Source organism: Choloepus didactylus, chromosome 18 (assembly GCF_015220235.1).
Source record: "Choloepus didactylus isolate mChoDid1 chromosome 18, mChoDid1.pri, whole genome shotgun sequence".
NCBI classification, from domain to species: Eukaryota; Metazoa; Chordata; class Mammalia; order Pilosa; family Megalonychidae; genus Choloepus; species Choloepus didactylus.
Window position 1 is genome coordinate 72,724,985 of NC_051324.1, and position 19,236 is coordinate 72,744,220.

The following is a 19,236-nucleotide window of genomic DNA, read 5'->3' on the forward strand; positions in this document are numbered from 1 at the left end:
AGGGGCACCATTCTGAAGAACCCGTGGAGGTGAGAAAGGGGAGGCTGCTTGACCTGACGCCGGGCGCGCCCACCCTCACTGCCCCAGCAGTCTGTTCACCGGGTCCCAACGATCAGAATCAACCTGTAGACAGAGCGCGAAAGACCAACCGAGTTTAGGAACAAAAGTTACGTCTCATCATGAAGGAGCCACTGACTACTCTGCGGGTGGAAGGGAGGGAGCAAAGTGAGAGAAAAGCAGGGGCCCACGTGTCCTGGAAAGAAACAGTCGGGGCAGTTGCTTAAAAAAAACGAAGGAACAAGAAAGAGAAGCTTTAAAGATATGGAAGTTTCAAAGACAAAAATAAAGGGATGAAAACTTGTGACAAAACTATCAAAAACAGACGGGGGGAGAGGGACGGTGGGGACTGAGGTGAGGCGCTCCATCCTCATCCATCAGGGGAGAAAGCAGGAGACAACCTGGGACTTTGACAGACTAAGCAGTGATAACAGAACCCTAGATACGAATGTGGCAGTGCCCACCACAAGACCTAAAACCAGAAGAGGTTAGTTGACAGAGCCTGCCGCAGTGAGCGGGTCCCCACTCCTGCTCGCTGGCTTTTAAGCAAACAAACCTGCACGTGCTAATGAAATTTAAACACGAAAAATAAGCACTAGCATATGGCTTAGAAGAGACGGGCCTTGTATGTCCTAGTGGCCAGACAGGACGCTTCTAGCCAATTTACAGAGAGAATGACCGAGACATTTATTCACAAGTATTTTGATCCAGCCTCCCTGACGGTGACAGCAGGATCTGTAAATTCTTTCTTCACTCTCTACTTAGTAACCTGAAGTCACAATGCTGCTTCCCTTGTGGTCCAACAAACCATCCAAGAATATTTTACAAAAGCAGATCTAGTTCTCATTTTTCTAATGGAATTTTGCTCTGTGAGGAAGAAAATTCAACATTTTAATTTCTGCATTTCCCCCTCCACTAAAGCTGATCAATGCAACACCAAATATTCAAATCGAGCTTGCATCCTCCTGCACTTCCTTCCGCACCACAGCCTCTGGGAAGGAGGGCCTGGCCTCGGGACCACCCGCAGAGCCTCTCCGCTCTGCGGCAGCGTCTCTCCTGTGCTGGGGGGCGGAGGGCAAGGCCCAGGCAGCCCTGAGGTGCCAGGGACCCGCCAAGCCCTTTCCCCTTTAAAGAGCAACCGGGGAGGGCCACAGGCTCCCATACCAGCCACCAGCCACTGGCCTAGAGTGATGGAGACAGCCAGACAGAGCTGCCGCCCGCCGCCCGGCCAGCCCCGACCCGCTCCAGCCCCGCCCCACTCCCACCGCCTGGGGGATTCATTCCCACAAACGTTAATTACAAGGCGTCCTGCTCGAGTCCCGGGGAGGAGTCCACCAGCGACCCTGCACCATTCCCTTCCAGGGCTCCAAGGCAAGGGAGGGCATCGAGGGCCGAAAACAAGGGGCCATTGTGCTGGGCGGTGAATAGAAAAGCCACGAGGGGAGCTTCTACTTATTTATTTATTTATTCATGTAAATGTTGCTCTGCAGATTTTAACAGTCGCAGAAACGCTGCAGTGTGCGTCGGCCGGGCATACAAAGGAGGCGGCTTAAAGGGGCCGCGGCCTCGTTCCGAGCAAGGGGACAACGGAGCACCGGGCAGGAGGCCCTTGCCTGGACCCGCTTCTCCCTCTGCAGCCAGGGATCCACCAGTAAGTTTAACCGAAAAAGCCCTTCCTCTGACAGCAGTTTCTGCTCAGCAGAAGCCCAGGGGCTGCCCGCCAGGATGGCCGCCTGTCACAGCCCCAGTGGGGAAGGTAAGTGCTCGATGCGTGTTTGAGGTGTGCCCTGGCACCAAGACACTGCCCTCCAAGGCCACCCGGCTGCCGCCAAAGCCCTCTGCCTCGCCTTTAAACAAACTGTTTTCCTTATTTTTTCCACTATAATCATTAACTGTTTTCATTCTTCTTACAGCCCACCCCTGCCTTTCATTCTGGGGGTTCAGCCCATGGAGTTGCCAACAGACAAAAAGATCCAAATTTAAATGTGCACAGCAGGAGACGTTTAAAAACGTAATTAAGAAGTAAGCCCATCATCGTGGGACTGAGAGTATCTTCTTGACCAAAAGGGGGATGCAAAATGAGACGAAATAGTTTCAGTGGCTGAGAGATTCCAAATGGAGTCGAGAGGTCACTCTGGTGGACATTCTTATGCACTATATAGATAACACCTCTTAGGCTTTAATGTATTGGAATAGCTAGAAGTAAATACCTGAAACTACCAAACTCCAACCCAGCAGTCTGGACTCCTGAAGACAATTATATAATGATGTAGATTACAAGGGGTGACAGTGTGATTGTGAAGACCTTGTGGATCACACCCCCTTTATCTAGTGTACGGATGAGTAGAAAAATGGGGATAAAAACTAAAGGACAAATTGGGTGGGCTGGGGGGATGATTTGGGTGTTCTTTTTTCACTTTTATTTTTTATTCTTGTTCTGGTTCTTTCTGATGTAAGGAAAATGTTCAGAGATAGACTGTGGTGATGAACGCATAACTATGTTATGATACTGTGGACAGTGGATTGTATATCATGGATGATTGTATGGTGTGTGAATGTATTTCAATAAAACTGAATTTAATAAAAAAAAAAAAAAAAGAAGAAGAAGAAGAAGTAAGCCCAAGAGTCCTCCTGAAAGGTCTTCCCACTCTCCCATTCCTGGAAAAGATAAATGGACAAAAGAGAACCACCTAGTCAAAGTTCCTACCAGGCCAAAGCACCCCAGGCCGAGGGCATCTTGATTACTTCCAGGTACACATTAGGCGTGGCCCTCCCAGCCCTCCTCAGAGCCCACTTCCAGGGGGTCCCCTCCTGCTGAACAATGCCAGCCCCCTTAGAGACTTGGAATTTTATAAAAAGGGGAAATGGGCACACACAGCCCCAGAGGTGGCAGTGGTATCTCCTACGCCCCTTCAGAAACTCCCAGCCGCTGCAGCCAGGAACAACTGGCTATTTACAAACAGCTCTTTGGTTCTCAAGAGTGCAAATGTGGGAAATCACCGACTTGAGCAAAGGCAGGGCTTCTCCAAGAAAGCAGCTTAAGCTCCGAAAGATCAAAGACATAGCAGGGTGACAGCTGGTTAACCATCCACCCAGCGCTCACTGACCACCCCTGGGTAGGGGCTACTAGTTAGAGCCTCAACAAGAGGGCCACTATCTTGTCTCCCAGGAAATGTCAGGAACTTATAATTTGAAAATTTTCAATATACGAGAAAGAATGCAGGCTTTGGAGACAAATTCCCGTCCTCTCTGGGGCTTGGTTTCGTTAACCAGTGAAGTGGAACTACTGTCTGCTACTGTTAGCGCTGCCAGAGGATTACGTGAAGTAAAAAAGAGGCGACCCTGGCACAAGGAGGTGCCCAGCGAATGCCAAGCTTCTTTCTTCTATCTGTTCTTCTAATTAACCTTCCTTTTACTGTTTCCTTCCGACTGTGTTATCGCTGATTCCGTCAACATGCATTTATCGCCTGCCTAATCCGCAGAAGGCAGCGAGGCTATGATGCTGAAGAAGACAGATCTGGCCCCCTTCTGTAGGAGCCAAGAGTCCACAGGAAATGTCTAAAACACACCGACAATCTCAGGAGAGTGTGCTAACAAGGGACAGGGCACTGTACCCTGTGCCGGTCTACGGCAGGGCCACCAAACCCCGACTTCTGGCACCGACCGAGGTGCTGCCACTCCACATGAAGTGGCAGCTGTCTGGACACTGGGTCCTAATCCCTGCTCTATACCCACCAGCTGTGTGACCTGGGCACGTCACTTAACCCATCTGTGCTTCAAAACAAATAGTGAGAGGCTGCTTCTCTTTGAAGAGCATTCTGCGCACGATGACAGCTTTATATTGTGGGGGGAAAACAAACAGTCCTGAGTGATATGGAATCTCAAAAATTGTGGGATAAGAGAGCACTGTAGGGCATGGCTAAAAATTGCAGCCAAAGGCGGTGGACAAGAAGCAGGCAAGGATTCAAAGACAATAAAGTTCTTGCAGCTCATTATTACAACTGGAGAATGGGTTGGGTTGGGGAATTTTTTTCCCCCATCATTGAGAAATTTTTCAACTTTCACACAACTCTCAATTCCATGCTGACATCAGAAAACATGGGGTCTGAGCTTGAAAACAGGGAAAAGAACACAACTAAAATTCAGAGTACCTTTCAGGTAAAAGGCAACAGAAGAGAAAATACGTAAAACTAAAAGTTGTAATGATGAAGGGAGTCGGCTGCAAGCCTTAAACCTAAGGGAAAGGAAGCAACCCGCAGTTGAGCAGACAGTTCACAGGACCATTTGTGGGGGTGAAGGGTGCGGCAGGGGCGCTGTGGCCGAGGCCTGAGGCCTGGGGACACTCGGGCTGCCGGTCACATGCTGAGGGGTTCACATCACACCTTTACGGAGGGGCTGCCGACTGTGGAAACCAGCTCTTCCTCCTTTCTATTAAGTCAAAGCCATAAAAATCCTTTGTAAGATGTATCACCAACTCGACTTCCTGGTGTAGAGCACCTAGCAGCCTAGGAGACCACGCGAGCTCCCTCCCTCCCTCCCAGGGCTGCATCTGCTCACAGTGAGCACACCCCGACCGCACGCAGGAACCAGGGGCGCAGCCAGCAAACTGCCTGGTGCGCGTTTAGACCGTTCTAGTCAGTTTCCAGGCAAAACCGACAGGTAAATATGTTAATAGTTTATTACCACGTTCTGCACTTTTAAGGAAGTCCCAGTTCCTGCTCTCAGTCTAGAGGCATCTCACTAAAAACTAAAGCTTTAATCCAGGTGACCCCACCCCATGGCGTGAGCAAGGGGAGCTCTGAGTCAGGATTCACTTAATAATTTTGTGCCCTTGGGCACATCACAGCCTCTGTTCACACATGGAAGGTGTCCCCGCCCTGCCCTTCCCAAATGAAGAGACTGGACATAGAAGAGAGTGATAAACTATCTCAGAAAAGGAAGGATTTTATCATCTTATGTGGAGAAGAGAATTAACACATTTTATCTAATAAAGCATGGAATTCGAGAATTCATTTGTAAAATGTTACAATCTAACCAGTTAATCAAAGGGAAATAAGGTCATATTTTATCCTAAAAGTTTGGTTTAGAAAAACAAAGTTAACAATCGGCTTTCAATAAAAGCTAAAGACTAGAAAACAACCAATTTAAGAAACATAATCTTTTCTAAAACCTACCCGGATGCCATGTGATTTCAGCTGGCGTTTCCCATCTCCCAGCAGCATCCTTTCTAGCACTCACACTTCAAATCAGGGTGCCAAATGCTGTTTCCGAAAGGGTCGCAGGGATGGAAATCCCAGCTGGAAGTTGCTCAGGAAGGAACAAGCACTTTCTGCCACTAGCCTCCCAAGGAAAGGAGCATGACCAGGGAGGCTACCGCACAGCCCTATTCCCCCAACCAACCCAATCCTGAGGGCCCTCCGGCGACCCCTCTCCCTGCCGGGGGTGGGTGATGCACCCCAGGCTGCAGCAGCCCCAGGACCCGGTTGGCACAGCTGTGCCCCTCACCCATTCCGCGTCCAAAACAAAGGGTGAGAGGCAGGTTAAGAAGTCAGCCCTTGGTAAGACGCTAAATTTTCCTTCATACTTGGCCATTCTCCCTCAGTCTAACAGCTGGACAGACTCCTCGGATCAAATTAGATGTGCAATTCCAACCCTGTTCTCTGTGAACTGTGAAAAGAGAACTACCCACACCCAGGAAATGTTCCAAAGCCCTTAATGGGCAAAGTAGAAACTTGGGGTGGAGAATCACACTGATTTTGCCCTGCTGCTTTCTGCCACCCTATTTCTAACCTCACCGAGGCCGGGCACTGAAAATGCTTCTTAGCTTGTTCCTAAATCTCAGGCCTAGAACTGCACCTTTCCAAGAAAGCTGGTGGAAAACCCCTCGGAGAGAGCAGAGGCGGCGGAGCCAAAGGCGGACACGCGGGGACGCGCCGCTGCGCGCATGGCTCCCGCCACCGGCTTCTGGGTGCAGGGGCTGCCGGCGGCCCAGCGGGCCGGGGACCCGCGTTCTCACCTCACGCCGAGCTCCGGGCGCCCGCCGCCTCCGGCTTCTCAGCCCGGCGCGTCCCCGCGAGCCCGGGCGACAGCATCAAGGCCGCGGGCGCCGGCAGCCCCGCTCCTCCGAGGCCGTGGCGGCGGTGTGCAGCAATCCCACCGCGCCCGTCTCCCGGGGGCCCCCGCAGCGCCGGGCGGAGGGAGCGGCGGGGAGAGCCAGCATGTGTGCGCCGCACAGCCGGGAGAGGCGGCGGCGTCCGGACGAGACAGAAGCTGGGCCGGGGGCCGGCGGGCGGAGAGGGGCTGCTCCCCGGGAAGGCTGGTGTGGCGAGGGGCCGCGGGCCTGGCTGACGCCGGCAGGGTGCGCCGGCGCCTGGGAGGCTTGTTTCCATGAATGCACCAACACGTCGCCCCTCCCACGGCCCCCAGTCTCAGCCCGGGGGCGGCGGATGCACGACGCAGGCTTGCTCACAGGCTGCACCCGCTTTTCCTCCCCTCCGAAGAAGAGACCTGATGGCTGCTTTCACTGGGAGGGCGCCAAGCCTCCCTGAAGACGCCCTCTCCTTACTGAATGGACAGAAAGGCAGGTGGGTGACGCCAATGGTGGGGCTGCTCTGCCACGCTCGTGCACGGGGCCTGGTCCTCCGGCAGCTCTGCACTGTCGACAGGCAGCGCTGGGTCTCCGGAAGCGCCTCCGTGGGAGGCCCCGGCCTGAAGGAGCCTCACCCTGGGTCCCGCGCTGGCAATGGGTTTACTTCTTTCTTGGAGGCTGCAACATCGCCTTCTAGGAGATTCTGTCAGGATGAGTTCAGCAAGATGATCTTAGGATGATAAAAACTGGTGACAAGAAACATCACTGCAGCCAAGGGCAAAGGCTCTCCAGCTTCAGATGGCACAAAAATCACCAAGCACACTTGTCACACACAGATCTGGGGCACCTATGACCCCCGTGTTAAACCAGAACACAAGGTGGCTGAGGCAGCTGGTCTGGAGACCTCACCAGGAACACTGCCTTAGATAACAGGGGGAGAGACACAGGGCTTTTAAAACAAGTGCAAGATAAGCAAGGAGGGAAAAGTAAAACAACACACACTAGGTCAGCTTTCTCAGCCTCGGCCCCACTGACACTCTGGGCCAGGTAATCTTGTGGGGAGCTGTCCTGGGCACTGTAGGATGCTCAGCAGCTTCCCTAGCCCCACTAGAGGCCAGCAGCACCCCTACCCCAGCTGTGACAACCAAAAATGTCCACAGACATTGCCAAATGTGCCCGGGGGGAGGGGGCTAAACTGCCCTGGTTTTCCAGAGAACCTCCGCTCTAGATAAATGGGGCGGGGGGGGGGAGGAGGGACTCACCCCCTATTTCTAGACGGCCACGCCCCCAGGCTTGCAAGCCCTGCCCCCTGGCGATGTTGCTGTGACCCCGAGGCTCCCCCCATCATGTTTCTTCTCAGAGGAGCCCCAGCCCAGCTTGGGACAGTGGACAGACTCCCTCATCTGGCAGCTTGTCCACCCCTGACCCCGTTCTCTGGCTCCACATACCAACCTCTTATCTTTTCAGAAACCACAATAATGTGACCAATTTTATGTTAGTGTCATTTAAAAGATTCATACCAAATCCACGGAAAATAAGCCCTAGAATTATTTATGAATTTTTGGTTTCCTAAGCTGCAAGTGAATGCACATTTTCAACAAAAATGTGAATGGAGAGTACCGATTCGACATCCTCCGAGGCCGCCTGTCCTCTTCTGGCCCTCGTCGGGCAGGCCTTCCGCCTCCTGTCCCTGCCCGGCTCAGAGTCCCTGCTCCCTGGTTCCACCAGAGCTACCCATTTCCAAATTTCTTGGCTTCTTCCTCCTCTGAGAGGCACATCCTTGAGTCCATCAGGCCCACCCCTCGACAGAGGACTCCCGACGGCTCTAGCCCTGCCCCTCTCTCAGCTGCACTGCATCAGCCACCACCCGAAGACCTTCTAGCACACACTGCCTTCCCCAGGTTTGCCTGTACCATGCAACTTGCCATCTGGTTATGCGCTGTTGTGTTCCCCAGGATTTCAAGCATACATGACATTATGCTCTTTGTTTTACTAATAACATCTTATACTGTAAATAGTCTCATAGCGCTATACAGTCCTAAGGGTTCTCTTTTTTTTTTTTTTTTGAAGTAACATTACTGGCTTACCCACACACAAACACACACGCGTGTGTACCACGGATTTAAAACCCACACAGGTGACTCCTGATCCGTCACTTCCTAGGCGAGGCCGAGTCCTGATCTGCCTAGCCACTGACATCACCAGCCACTGCTAAGCAGACAGCGTGGGACCAGCGGCTGGGCCTGCAGCATGGGGACCTGGGCAGGCTGCAGCTTTAGTCCAGGCAGGAGGCAGCTGGTAGCAAAAGGCAGCACACAGTAGATTCTCACACAAACAATGTGATATCAGGGAGTAAGCAGCCAACAAGTTAGAGAAGAAAGCTACAAATCAAAAAGCCTGCAGTGTGTTAGGGAAATGCAAATCAAAACCACGAGATACCATTTCACACCCACTAGAATGGCTACTATTTAAAAAAGAAAATTACAAGAGCTGGAGAGGATGTGAAGAAATAGGAACACTCTTTCTTGGCTGATGGGAATTTAAAATGCTGCAGCCATTGTGGAAGGCAGTTTGGCGGTTCCTCGGAAAGTGAGGTACAGAATTATCAAATGACACAGCAATTCCACTTCTAGGTATATAGCCCCAAAATTTGAAAGCAGAGACTCAAACTGATATTTGCACACCAATGTTCATGGCAGCATTATTCAGAATTGCCAAAAGGTGGAAGCAACCCAAGTGTTCATCAGCCAATGAAAGGATAAATAGTGTGGTATATATACACAACAGAATACTATTCAGTCATAAAAAGGAACGAAGTCCTGATACATACAACAACATGGATGAACCCTGAAGACATCACATTGAGTGAAATAAGCCAGCTGCAAAGGACAAATATTGTATGATCTCACTGACATGAAATAATTAGAATAAGCTAATTCATAGAGTCACAATCTAGAATATAGGTTATCAGGGGCCAAGGTAGGGGTAAGGAATGGGAAGTTAATGCTTAAATTGTACAGAGTTTCTACTTGAGTAGACTATAAAGTTTTGGTAATGGATAGTGGTGAAGGTAGCATAGCATTGTGTATATAATTAAGAGCGCCTAATTATATATGTGAATGTAGTGAGAAGAAGAAATTTTAGGTTGTATATGTTACTAGAATAAAATTTAAAAAAAAACAAACATAGGACTGCACAACACAATGAACCCTATTGTAAACAATGGACAATAGTTAATAGTACAATTATAAAAATGTTCTTTCATGAATTGTAACAATTGTACCACACTAACGCAAGGTATTGATAATAAGGTAGTATATGAGAACTCTACGCATGACTGTTCTGTAGACCCACAACTTATCTAATTATAAAAAAGTTTGCAGTATGGCCCTCCCAATATCTAAAGACAGATGCTAAAATTACCGCACAATCAAGTTTATGAAATCACAGTATTAGTCAGAGAAAAAGTCCATTCACAGAATAGGAATCTCAGGAAGTCTGTCAACAGAAAGAATCAAACTTTTTAAAAATGATTTTCTCAAACCCACAATATGATTTGACAATCCTTAAAAAAAAATTTGCAGCCTATGAGCAAGGCACCCCATTTGTTACTGTGGAAGATACAAAGATGAGTGTGATGTGGCTTTGGGTCCCAAAGAGCTTACAATTTACTATTTCTTGTAAAGAACAAAAAAGAACCAAGCGGCAGGTAAGTGCCCAAGAACTGGTGCTGACAAGGCGCATGGGGTGGGAGACAGAGAAGACGGGGCGGCCAGGTCAGCTGGGAAGGCCCCACATGGAGCTGGGGGGGCTGGGCCTTCTAGGTGAGGGCCTGAAAGGGGCGCCCAGCTCGGGAGAAGGCAGAGCTAATGTGCAAAGGATGGGACAAACTGGCAATGTCTAGAGAAGCAGCCTGAGGTCAGACTGTGGTGGCTTTAACTTGGCACTAAGAAATTGGATTCTATACTGTTTTTTTTTTCACACTTGTACTATTTTTTATTAAGATTTATTCACATACCATACAATCATCCAAAGTATACAATCAATTGATCACATTACCATCATACAGTTGTTCGTTCTCTAAACTGTTTTTGTGTGGGAGGTGAGATAAAGATGCATTTTAGGAAGTGTAGAGAAGCGCCAGTGAGGAGCCGCCGGAAAGGAAAGAGCCTGGAAGCTTCTAAGTGGTCGTGAAGGAAAAGAGAACACAAGACATTTGTTGGTTGCCCTGAGACTTGGGTTCAGAAGTGGTAGTAGAGAGTCAGTGTTTCCTGACCCCTAGTAGCTCACAGCTCCAACCACCCTCATCAGATGGCAATTCCCCAAACGCCATCATTGACTTCTCCCTCTCCCTAGGACTCCATCTCAGGCACCAGGACAGCCAGAACTGGAGGTAGTGACAAGGCAGTAACAAGTGTGCAAGGGGAATCTGCATCAATTATTCCTTTGACAACCTGTGCAGTGGAAATGAGATACAAGGGATAAATTGGCCTTCAATTCATCAGCGTCTCAAACCTGCTAACCCACCCTGCTCCTCATGGCCCTCTGCACACGAGACAACCCGGAACCCCAAACGAGCTGCCCACAGCAGCCTCACGAACAATCAGCACGAAGCTTCTAAGCTGGTCCCCAGATTCTCCAGCTCAACCTTTTATGTCACATGAAAACTGATGTCTGGAGATGTCTGCAATTTTACTCCTTTCCTTATACTTAAAAAAATGCTTAATTATTCTTTAGTAAAAGCAGAAGCATAAAATGCTTTTTCCAAGAAGCAGAAACTGGCATCGGTTACTGCTCTGGGAGGGACCTGAACATCTTAAGCGAGTTTCTACACTAACGTCAGAGTAGGAAAACTGGTCCCCAGAACCAGACATCAGCGCTGCCTGGGCCCGGGGAAGGCCTGAGAGCCTCGGGAGGTGCCAAGGGCACTGCCGGGCCTGCTGCCTCCCCACCCCGATAGGCTCGCCAGCCCCTGCCACAGATGCACTGCAGCTAACCCTCGGAGGCATCAGGCTTGGAGTGAAGGCCAGGGGACCGTCCCAGCCTGCCCTGCCTCTCCTGGCCCCAGCTGGCCACTCTGCGGGGTGTGGGCACCCAGGCCTGGGCCTGCCGGGACCTGCCTTTTCTTTCCACCCACACTGGCTTCTTTGGAAATTCCGTCCTGCCTAACTGGACTCCATGTCCTGACCACCTGCCTCCAGCACTACCCTCCCTATTCCACAGCAAGAGACAAAACTCGGTGGGGTACACAGAGTCTCAGGGTCAGGGGCAAAGGTTGACCTTTTGCAAAGCAGCAGAAACCAAGACCTCGCCTCTCTGTGTTCTCCAAGAAGAAAGGGCAACTCTCACCCTCCATACAGCACCACGAGCTCTCAGCTCTGGGATGCCCACAGGAAACCCTGTGAATTTCAGACCAGAGTGTGTCCCCTTCCAAATGGGCCCAGCAGGTGGTGATACAGGTCCCTGCCAGGATGTATGTTGTACGATCCCAAACATGCTCCTGCTTAAAATAAAGACACAATTTTGATTCTGAAAAATACAAACTTGATCCATAAGAATGGAGAAATACTGGTGGGGAAATTAATCTAAAGTGACGGTCCCTTAGGCTTTCCTGTTGACACCTCAACCTACGCGACTGGGCCAGTGCAAGTGCAGCGCGAGGTCTGCGCGAGCACACGGAATGCATGAACAGAACAGGGCAGTGCGCTAAGTTAACATCAGGGATGACGTTCTAGGCACAACCTGCAAAGTCCACGTCCTGGTGGAGAAGCACTACACTTCATCCTATTTGGCATATTTTCCTATAAATAATACCATTTTATACCTACATGTGTCTCACGGCTTAAAATTCTTTTTCACTTCCATTTTTATTTGAACTTTACATATCAGAGTCCAGCCACAACCCTGCATGCTTCCTGGCAATGACCTATATACCAAATTCAGAGGTGAGCTCCAGGGCTCATGGGTACAAGTAATCCGCCTGAGGTAAGCTGCTACCAAAGGGGCCACCCCAAACTTGGGGCCCCCAGCTGAGTCCACAGCTCTTCATTTTCTCATACTGAAACACACAGGCTCACTTCAGCCCAGTATGCACTGAGCACCTGCCACCTGCCCAGGGGTGCCTGGAGCTGCCCTTCTCTGCCCGGGATGTGAGGGCCTGGAGGGGAGAAAGTGTGGATACAGACGGGCAACCACACAGTCGGAGCATGCCTGGAGGACCAGGAGGAGCCTCGGGTGAGAGCGGGAAGGATGAATGGACCCCCAAACGGATTCCAAGCAGAGAGGGTGCAACACAGCGAGCGAGGGGCGGAGGCCAGCAGGTGATCGGGAACCAGGCCCAGGTGCGTCCAGGGCTGGGTGGGAACCAGAGAGTGACTTGGTGGCTGCCGGGCAAGGGCCTCTTGTCCCATACCAAGGAGTCTAGGTCCCACTTCCCGAGAGAGGGCTCAAAGGCAAATTAAGGGGGACTAATCATTAAAAAGATAAAACTAAACAGCTAACAGCCAATTAATGTCAGTTACAGAAACCATGCCCAATTAGTCACACTGGTTACACATCCACACTCAGGCTTACACACACACAATACTGGAGGAGAAGGTGACGGCCCTATGTGCCAGGTAAGGGTGGGGGCCAAAAGCAACACTTTTATCTCACGGGTTGTGGATTTGAGATTAGAGCAGCAGGAAAGGATCTGACTACATTCGAGATTTTCAAGTCCCCACTGACCCTTTATGAGGCGTGTTCTTCGGGTAACAAATCTAGTAAAAGCAGCTCTGTTGGAAGCTTAATGCTGACACCTAATGTCTCCCCTCCCCTGGGACGCTGGGGAACTGCCAGCGGGACTCCGACTGTTTCCTTCACTTTCACAGCCGCCCAACTGCCATTTCCGCCTCTCGTCAGGACACTGGGGCCCCAGCGCGGGCAGCGCCGCCCTCTGTACTGCCTCAAACAGCTACCGGGGAGAACTCTCCTGGGGAGGGGGACGAACGCCGGCTCTTTAAGGCGACTTATTAAAGCAAAGTTGCACACTACTCCTATTTCTGATCTCTAAAACTGTGCCTGCCCCGCAGCACCACCACCATCTGATCCAGTGCACACAGGGCGGCAGCCGACGACGATTTCACCGCCTCTGGGAAAGCTGGAGCCGACCCCTCAGGCTTGGACCCCATGGTGGCTCCTAGCCGGGCCTCGGTGGGGCTATGTGGGAGCGATCGTGGTCCAGTGGCCAGGGGAACCTACCCAGCCCAGGCCAGGCCTGGCTCACACCACCTGTCCCAGCACTGTCGCCTTCCACTCCCACATCCCCCTGAACTGCAGACCCTGGCAGGTGTGGTCTCACCTTTCAGATAAGAAACCTCCTGAGTGGGCAGTTCAACCCTCACCAGGAACTGTCTCTCATTACACGACAAGCATCCGTATGTCCGTCTCTCCCAAAGTCTTTCCCAGGAGATACAGCTCTCCAAGCCACCCCATGGATATTCTCCAGGATAATCTGCAAAGAGTTCATGAAACTCCAAAATATGTGCTTTACAAGGAACCAGATAAGGAAAAGCATAAAAAGAACCACTGAGGTGTATTATGGTTTTCACAAAACCCACTTCAAAGTGCAGCTTAATATTTACTAAGATTTATTTCAAATGTATTCACATCATTCATTACTAGCTACAGACCAGTACACATTTTGCTGTTTTGTCTGACAGCATCAAAACACCGCCATTTGACGAAGGCATCACAATAAAACGCACCCATATCCACACACAGAACTCCTCTCACTTGGGCGAGTCTGAAAGCCCTAACCTAGGTGTTGTCAGGCACAGTCCCTCTGCAGGGACTCTGGGATTCAGAAGCCCCGAGTCCACAGTCCCATGACTCGTGGCCTCAGTGCTTAGTGTGGCTGTGATGAAAGTGGAAGACGTCCATCGACGCCACAAGGTTCAAACAGTGGTAACCGAAGAGGAAAACCAAAACTATGCATTTTCCCTTCGTCACACTTTATTTGATAAAAATAAAGATGAGTGTTATTTATCCTGAACTTGGTGCTGGTCTCTCAAGTCTACTTGTGAGTGTTGGAGTCACCCTGAGTGTCCTTGCAATTCCCAGGGCCTCTGACCGACAGTTCCTCAGAATCAGCCCGCGCCTGCTCAAAAGGACAGACAGACACGGTCGCCAAGGAGTGCCAGGCCCCACCAAAGACAAAGACTGTGGGGGGACAAAAACTCCTTTGGTTTAAAACGCACTGACTTACGCCGCCAGCCAGCCCCCCCACCCCCACCCCCGTCAACGAGCGCCTCAGCCTCTTAACCACTAACCCACGGTCACGTCTTTCTCCTGAAACAGTAAGATCAAAACCAGAGTCTGGGTCGGTCCTTAACTCCTCCCCCAAAAGGCCCTGTAAAACTGTCCTCGCAGGAGTCCACGAATTGATCAGAGAGAACCCCACTGCCCAGCCCGAGCCGCCTCCGCCCGGCCCAGCCGCGCCTTGGCCTTACCCTCCTGCTCCTCGCTTTTCAGAACCATCCTGCTCGGCGGCGGGGGGTTCGGTCTGTCCTGCAGACGGAACTGAGCCCGAGCCAAGCCTCCAGTCGGCTCTGCACGGCCTCCTGACCTGGCAGGACTTGCCGGCCGCACTCCCAGGCCACGGCCACCGCCCAGTTCCTGAGCCCCGGCCGGGCCGTCTCCCCCCCGAGGGTGGCCTTGGAGGGAGCCACGAGAGCCGCCGCCTCCGTCCTGCCCAGATCCGGCTACTGGCGGCGGCCTTCCGCTCCCCTCCCAGCACCTTCTCGGCAGGGCTCGCCAACACCCCTGGCTGTCTCACGGGGATGAGAGTGCGTTTCCCAAGAGAGTGACTAAGAGCTCTTAATCGCAGCAGCATGTTATGAGGTCATAGGCTAAAAGCAGAAGGCAGGTTGCAAAGACAAAAAATATCTAAGGGCAAAATTCCCAATAGAAACATAATGCTAGTCCCATTCTGATTTCTAAGTTTTTACACCAAAATGTTTTTTAGTATACCCTTATCATATTCATGATACATGGCCAGTGTTCCAACTTGGGAAACAGTTGTAAGAAAAAAGCGTAATCTCACCATCCGGAGATAACTGATGAAGACACTTGGGGGTTCAGCCTCCCAGACTTGCTCATGTGTTGCATATTCCCTTTGTGTGTGTTTGCATTCTGTATATATATATTTGTTTGCAACTAAAATTGGATATTTTACATGCTGTTTTATAACCAACTATTCTTACTAACATTTTCCACAACCGTAAATGGACATCGATCACGCTTTTAGTATTTCACCATATGGACGTACTATTTAACCAGTCCCCTAATTCAAGACTTTTCAATGGTTTCCAATTTTTCTGCCACTCTCAGCACTGCAATAAACACCCATGTGCATGCATATCTCTTTAATTACTTCCTTAGCAAAAATTCTTAGGAGTAGAGTTGCTGGATGCAGATACAGTTTCCCATGAACAGGCTAACGGGTTCTGCACTCAGATATTTACACTTGGCAAGTGACAAATAAAAGAACAAATGTGCCTATCGCTGTGGCACTGGAGGTCACATAGCTGAGGGTCCTCTGACCTGGCCCGTCGTGGCCTGACCCATCTCCTCCTGCAGGTGAGTGTTGTCTTCCCCCTAATTCACAGACAAGGACACTGAGACCCCGAGAGTTACAGGACTTGGCCAAAGTCCGGATCCAACCACGCGGCTGCTGCAGCACTCACTGCTGGACCCCAACTCCCTCTTCCCTGCCGGGTCCTGTCGGCCACACAGACATCTGCACTTTCTGTGGGGGGTGAGGGTCCTGGACCTGCCGTCCCGTGGCCTGGTCCTCATCACAGAGCTGGAAACAAGATGACAGCAAGACTGCAGGGTCTCCAGCCGTAACCTAAAGGCGACCATAGGTGCTGATGCGCCACAGGGCAGAGCCCTTTCCCATTTTGCCTAATGATAGTTACATAGAATAAATGTGTGTGTATATATATATTTAAAATACTTTTTCTTTGTAGAGTCAACTAATAAAAACCCAACCTTCTACCCTCTTGCTTAGGATGTCAAAATAAGTTCCGCCTTCTCCTTTCTGCCCTCCACCAGCAAGGAAGCCCAGTGTAAGTCCATTCCGCTCCATTTCAAACCCTGCGAGTTTAATGATGTCCAAATCAGCACTTCCCATCTTCTGATGCCACGTCTGATTCTCTGATGCTGATCCTAACTTTAAGAAGACAGGTCACTTCCACTTCCCACCTGCTGTCAAATGGGAGAGCGCTGCTCTGGAGCAGACACCCAAAGGCAGAACTGCTGGGTCACCGCATCCGGACACTTCCAACTTTAATGGACACTGCCGAAGTGCCTGCCACCCCCCTCCAGCCCCCCAAGCCCAGGAGGTATCAAACTTAATTCCTGCCAGACCGACAGGCGAAATGTGATGCCTTCTTATTGTTTCCAGTTTGCACTGACCATCTGATTAACAGTGACGCAGATGACCTTGTCGTAAATTTAAGGTATTCCCTCTTCTGGGAACTGCTTGTCCACATCCTTTGCTCACTCTTCTAGCGGCTATCTTTTTTCTTATCGATTTGTAGATTACTGATCCTCTGTATTACATGTTACAATTATTTTATCACAATCTGTTATTTGATATTAACTTTAGTTGTGGTATCTTTTCGCATACAGAAGTTTTCATTTTGTTATAATCAGATCTAGTCTCTCAAACCTCAATTCAGTTCACTCAACAACATGCATTCAGCACGCAGGGCCAGGCACAGGCGCTACACCCGTGAAGCAGACAAAAATGCCTGCCCTCACCAAGTTTCTACTCCATGCAGGGATGGGGGGGGCGGGCAAACAAATTAGTAAAATGCACAGTATGTCAGGTGGTCAACACCGCAGCGCCGGGCGAGGGGCAGATGCACCGTCAGGGAAGGCCTCTCCAAGAACAAGGGGCCAGCAGCTGGGGCAGGGGGAGGTCAGAGCGGGGAGACCTGATCAGGGCCTGAGAGGCGATTTTAAGGAATCGCGTGTCTACTGTGGGTGTGATGGGAAGCCAGTGCCAGGCTTCTCTGCCTTCCTCTGTAACAGCACCACGCTCGCTGCTGGGTGGGAGCAGATGGTGCGGGGTAAGGGCCAGAGCCCAGCCGGGAGGCCCGACAGCCGTCCAGGTGAGGGGAGGCCTCCACAGTGACCACACTTGTTTTTAAGGAAGGGCCAAGGACTTGCTGGTGGATTTCCAAGAAGAGTGTGAAAGAGTGACATCAAGGATGACTCCAAGCTCTCTGGCCTGGGCAAGGAGAAGAATGGAGCTGACATGCTCTGAGCCACAGGCTTCCCAGAAGACACACCCCAGGCAGCACATCTGTGCCCCGCAGCTGCGGCCACCATGGCGCACTCAAAGCCCACCACGAGCCCCCCGTGGGGCTGCGGCCACCACAGCACACTCACAGCCCCCTGTGAGACCCCCACAAGACTGCGGCCACCACGGTGCACTCACAGCCCCCCAAGAGCCCCCCACATGGCTGCAGCCACCACGGCACACTCACAGCCCCCCACGAGATCCCCGAGGCCAGCTTTCACAGTGTCTTCCCAGGAATGCCCGTGCCAGGTCCCCGCACAGGATCCTGTTTCTTTAATCTCATTTTTCTTCTTCCATGGACCACCTGCACATTTTAGTGGGGCACATCCTCTCATCCTTTTCTCACGGAAAGGATGCGGGGGGTGGGGGTTGTAGTTTGGGGGAATTTTGTATGTCTCCAAAATACCTTTTTCCCTTTACACTTGACTGACGATTTGGCTGGATATAAAAGTCTAAGTTGAAATCCTTTTCCCTCAGAATGGTGAAGGCGTCCATATTGCTATTAGTTCTTGTGTGATTCTGATTCCCAGTCTTTAGTATACAACCTTCCCTGCCTCCCAGAAAGCTGTTAGGATCTTATTTCTACTCTAGTGCTGTGAAATTTCATAAGTTGTATAGAAATGAGTCCTTTATCATGTATTATGTTAGCTACTCCAAAGGCCCCCGTTCCAAAGTTTTATATTCTTTAATAATGTCCTATCCTTTTTTCAGTTCTCTCTTTTCATTAGTTAGACACTGGAGCTCCACTATGGATCCTTAATTTCTCTTACCTTTTCTTTCCTACTTTCCATCTCCTTTTTGAGCTGCTTTCTAGGAAATATTCTCTACTTCATCTTCCAATCTTTCTACTGATTGTTTTACTTCTGTTGCTTTCCATTTGCAAGAACTCACTCGCTGTCTTAATACTCCTTTTTGTTTAGTGAATATAATATCTGAGGCTCTTAAGTACGTAGCTTTAAGCTTCCTTTTATATCTTCCGTGTTCTGGTTCCTCTGTTTCTTCTCTTTGCTTTGCTCTCTTGTCCATGTTGAGGGCTTCCCTCCAATGTTGAGTAAAACAGGCTGTTGCTTCACACGAAGAGTGAGGCACTGACCACTAACGAGAAGCTCTGTGTGGTTGACCCAGCCTACCAATTGGTGGGTGTCACTGTCATACAATAAAGCAGCAACACGGAGAGACCCCCACATCTAGGACTCCACAGGCTCTCTTTTCTTGGTCAAGTGACCCCAAGAAGTATTCTCTCCAATCTTCTACTGGGGCTGTGTGGGCTACACCCCTGGCCACCAGCATTTGGGGAGCTAGGTAGGGGGAGGAAGGACAGGGACCTCATAGGTAAGTATGGAGACTTCCACTCTCTCTGCCTTCACAGCCCTCTTCCAAACTAAGCCTTCATGCTTTACCAAAAGTGGAAGAGAACTTGCCTTGCTGTAAGAGACGGAAAGAAGATCTGGGAGTCTTGACTATCCACCTTCAATACTTTTAACCCAACCTCCAGTTTTTAGCCTCACTCCATAACTTCAATCTGAGAGGTCCTTGGTGTCCTGTAGCCTTTCTGGGATTTGGGGATAAGTCATTTTGCTTCTGGTGGCCTCCACCTTCGTGGGCTGAGATCTTTCTTGACAAGCTGCCACTGAGTGAAGAGGAAGGGGCGGACAATCATACGAGTATCCTGAAACCCCTGGAAGTGCCCTTCGCAGGCAGAAACCACAGACACCTGGGAACAGTGCAAACCTCTCTGGAA

General features: G+C 50.6%; 1 protein-coding gene across 7 annotated transcripts in view; it reads right to left on the bottom strand.

The window, feature by feature from the left end:
• CYTH1 (cytohesin 1) overlaps positions 1–19,236 on the bottom strand; it is a 91,222-nt gene that overhangs the window by 38,644 nt on the left and 33,342 nt on the right. For 3 of the 7 annotated variants that reach the window (XM_037809102.1, XM_037809100.1, XM_037809101.1), the window contains exon 1: positions 1,358–2,216. The exons of 2 other annotated variants lie outside the window; for them this stretch is intronic. In XM_037809102.1, the coding sequence (XP_037665030.1) occupies positions 1,358–1,466 (109 nt within the window). In that variant the 5' untranslated portion in view covers positions 1,467–2,216. Of the gene's footprint in view, positions 1–1,357; positions 2,217–6,073; positions 8,876–14,634; positions 18,229–19,236 lie in introns of those variants that run through there. 2 more of the 7 variants (XM_037809103.1, XM_037809105.1) reach the window with 2 other exon arrangements.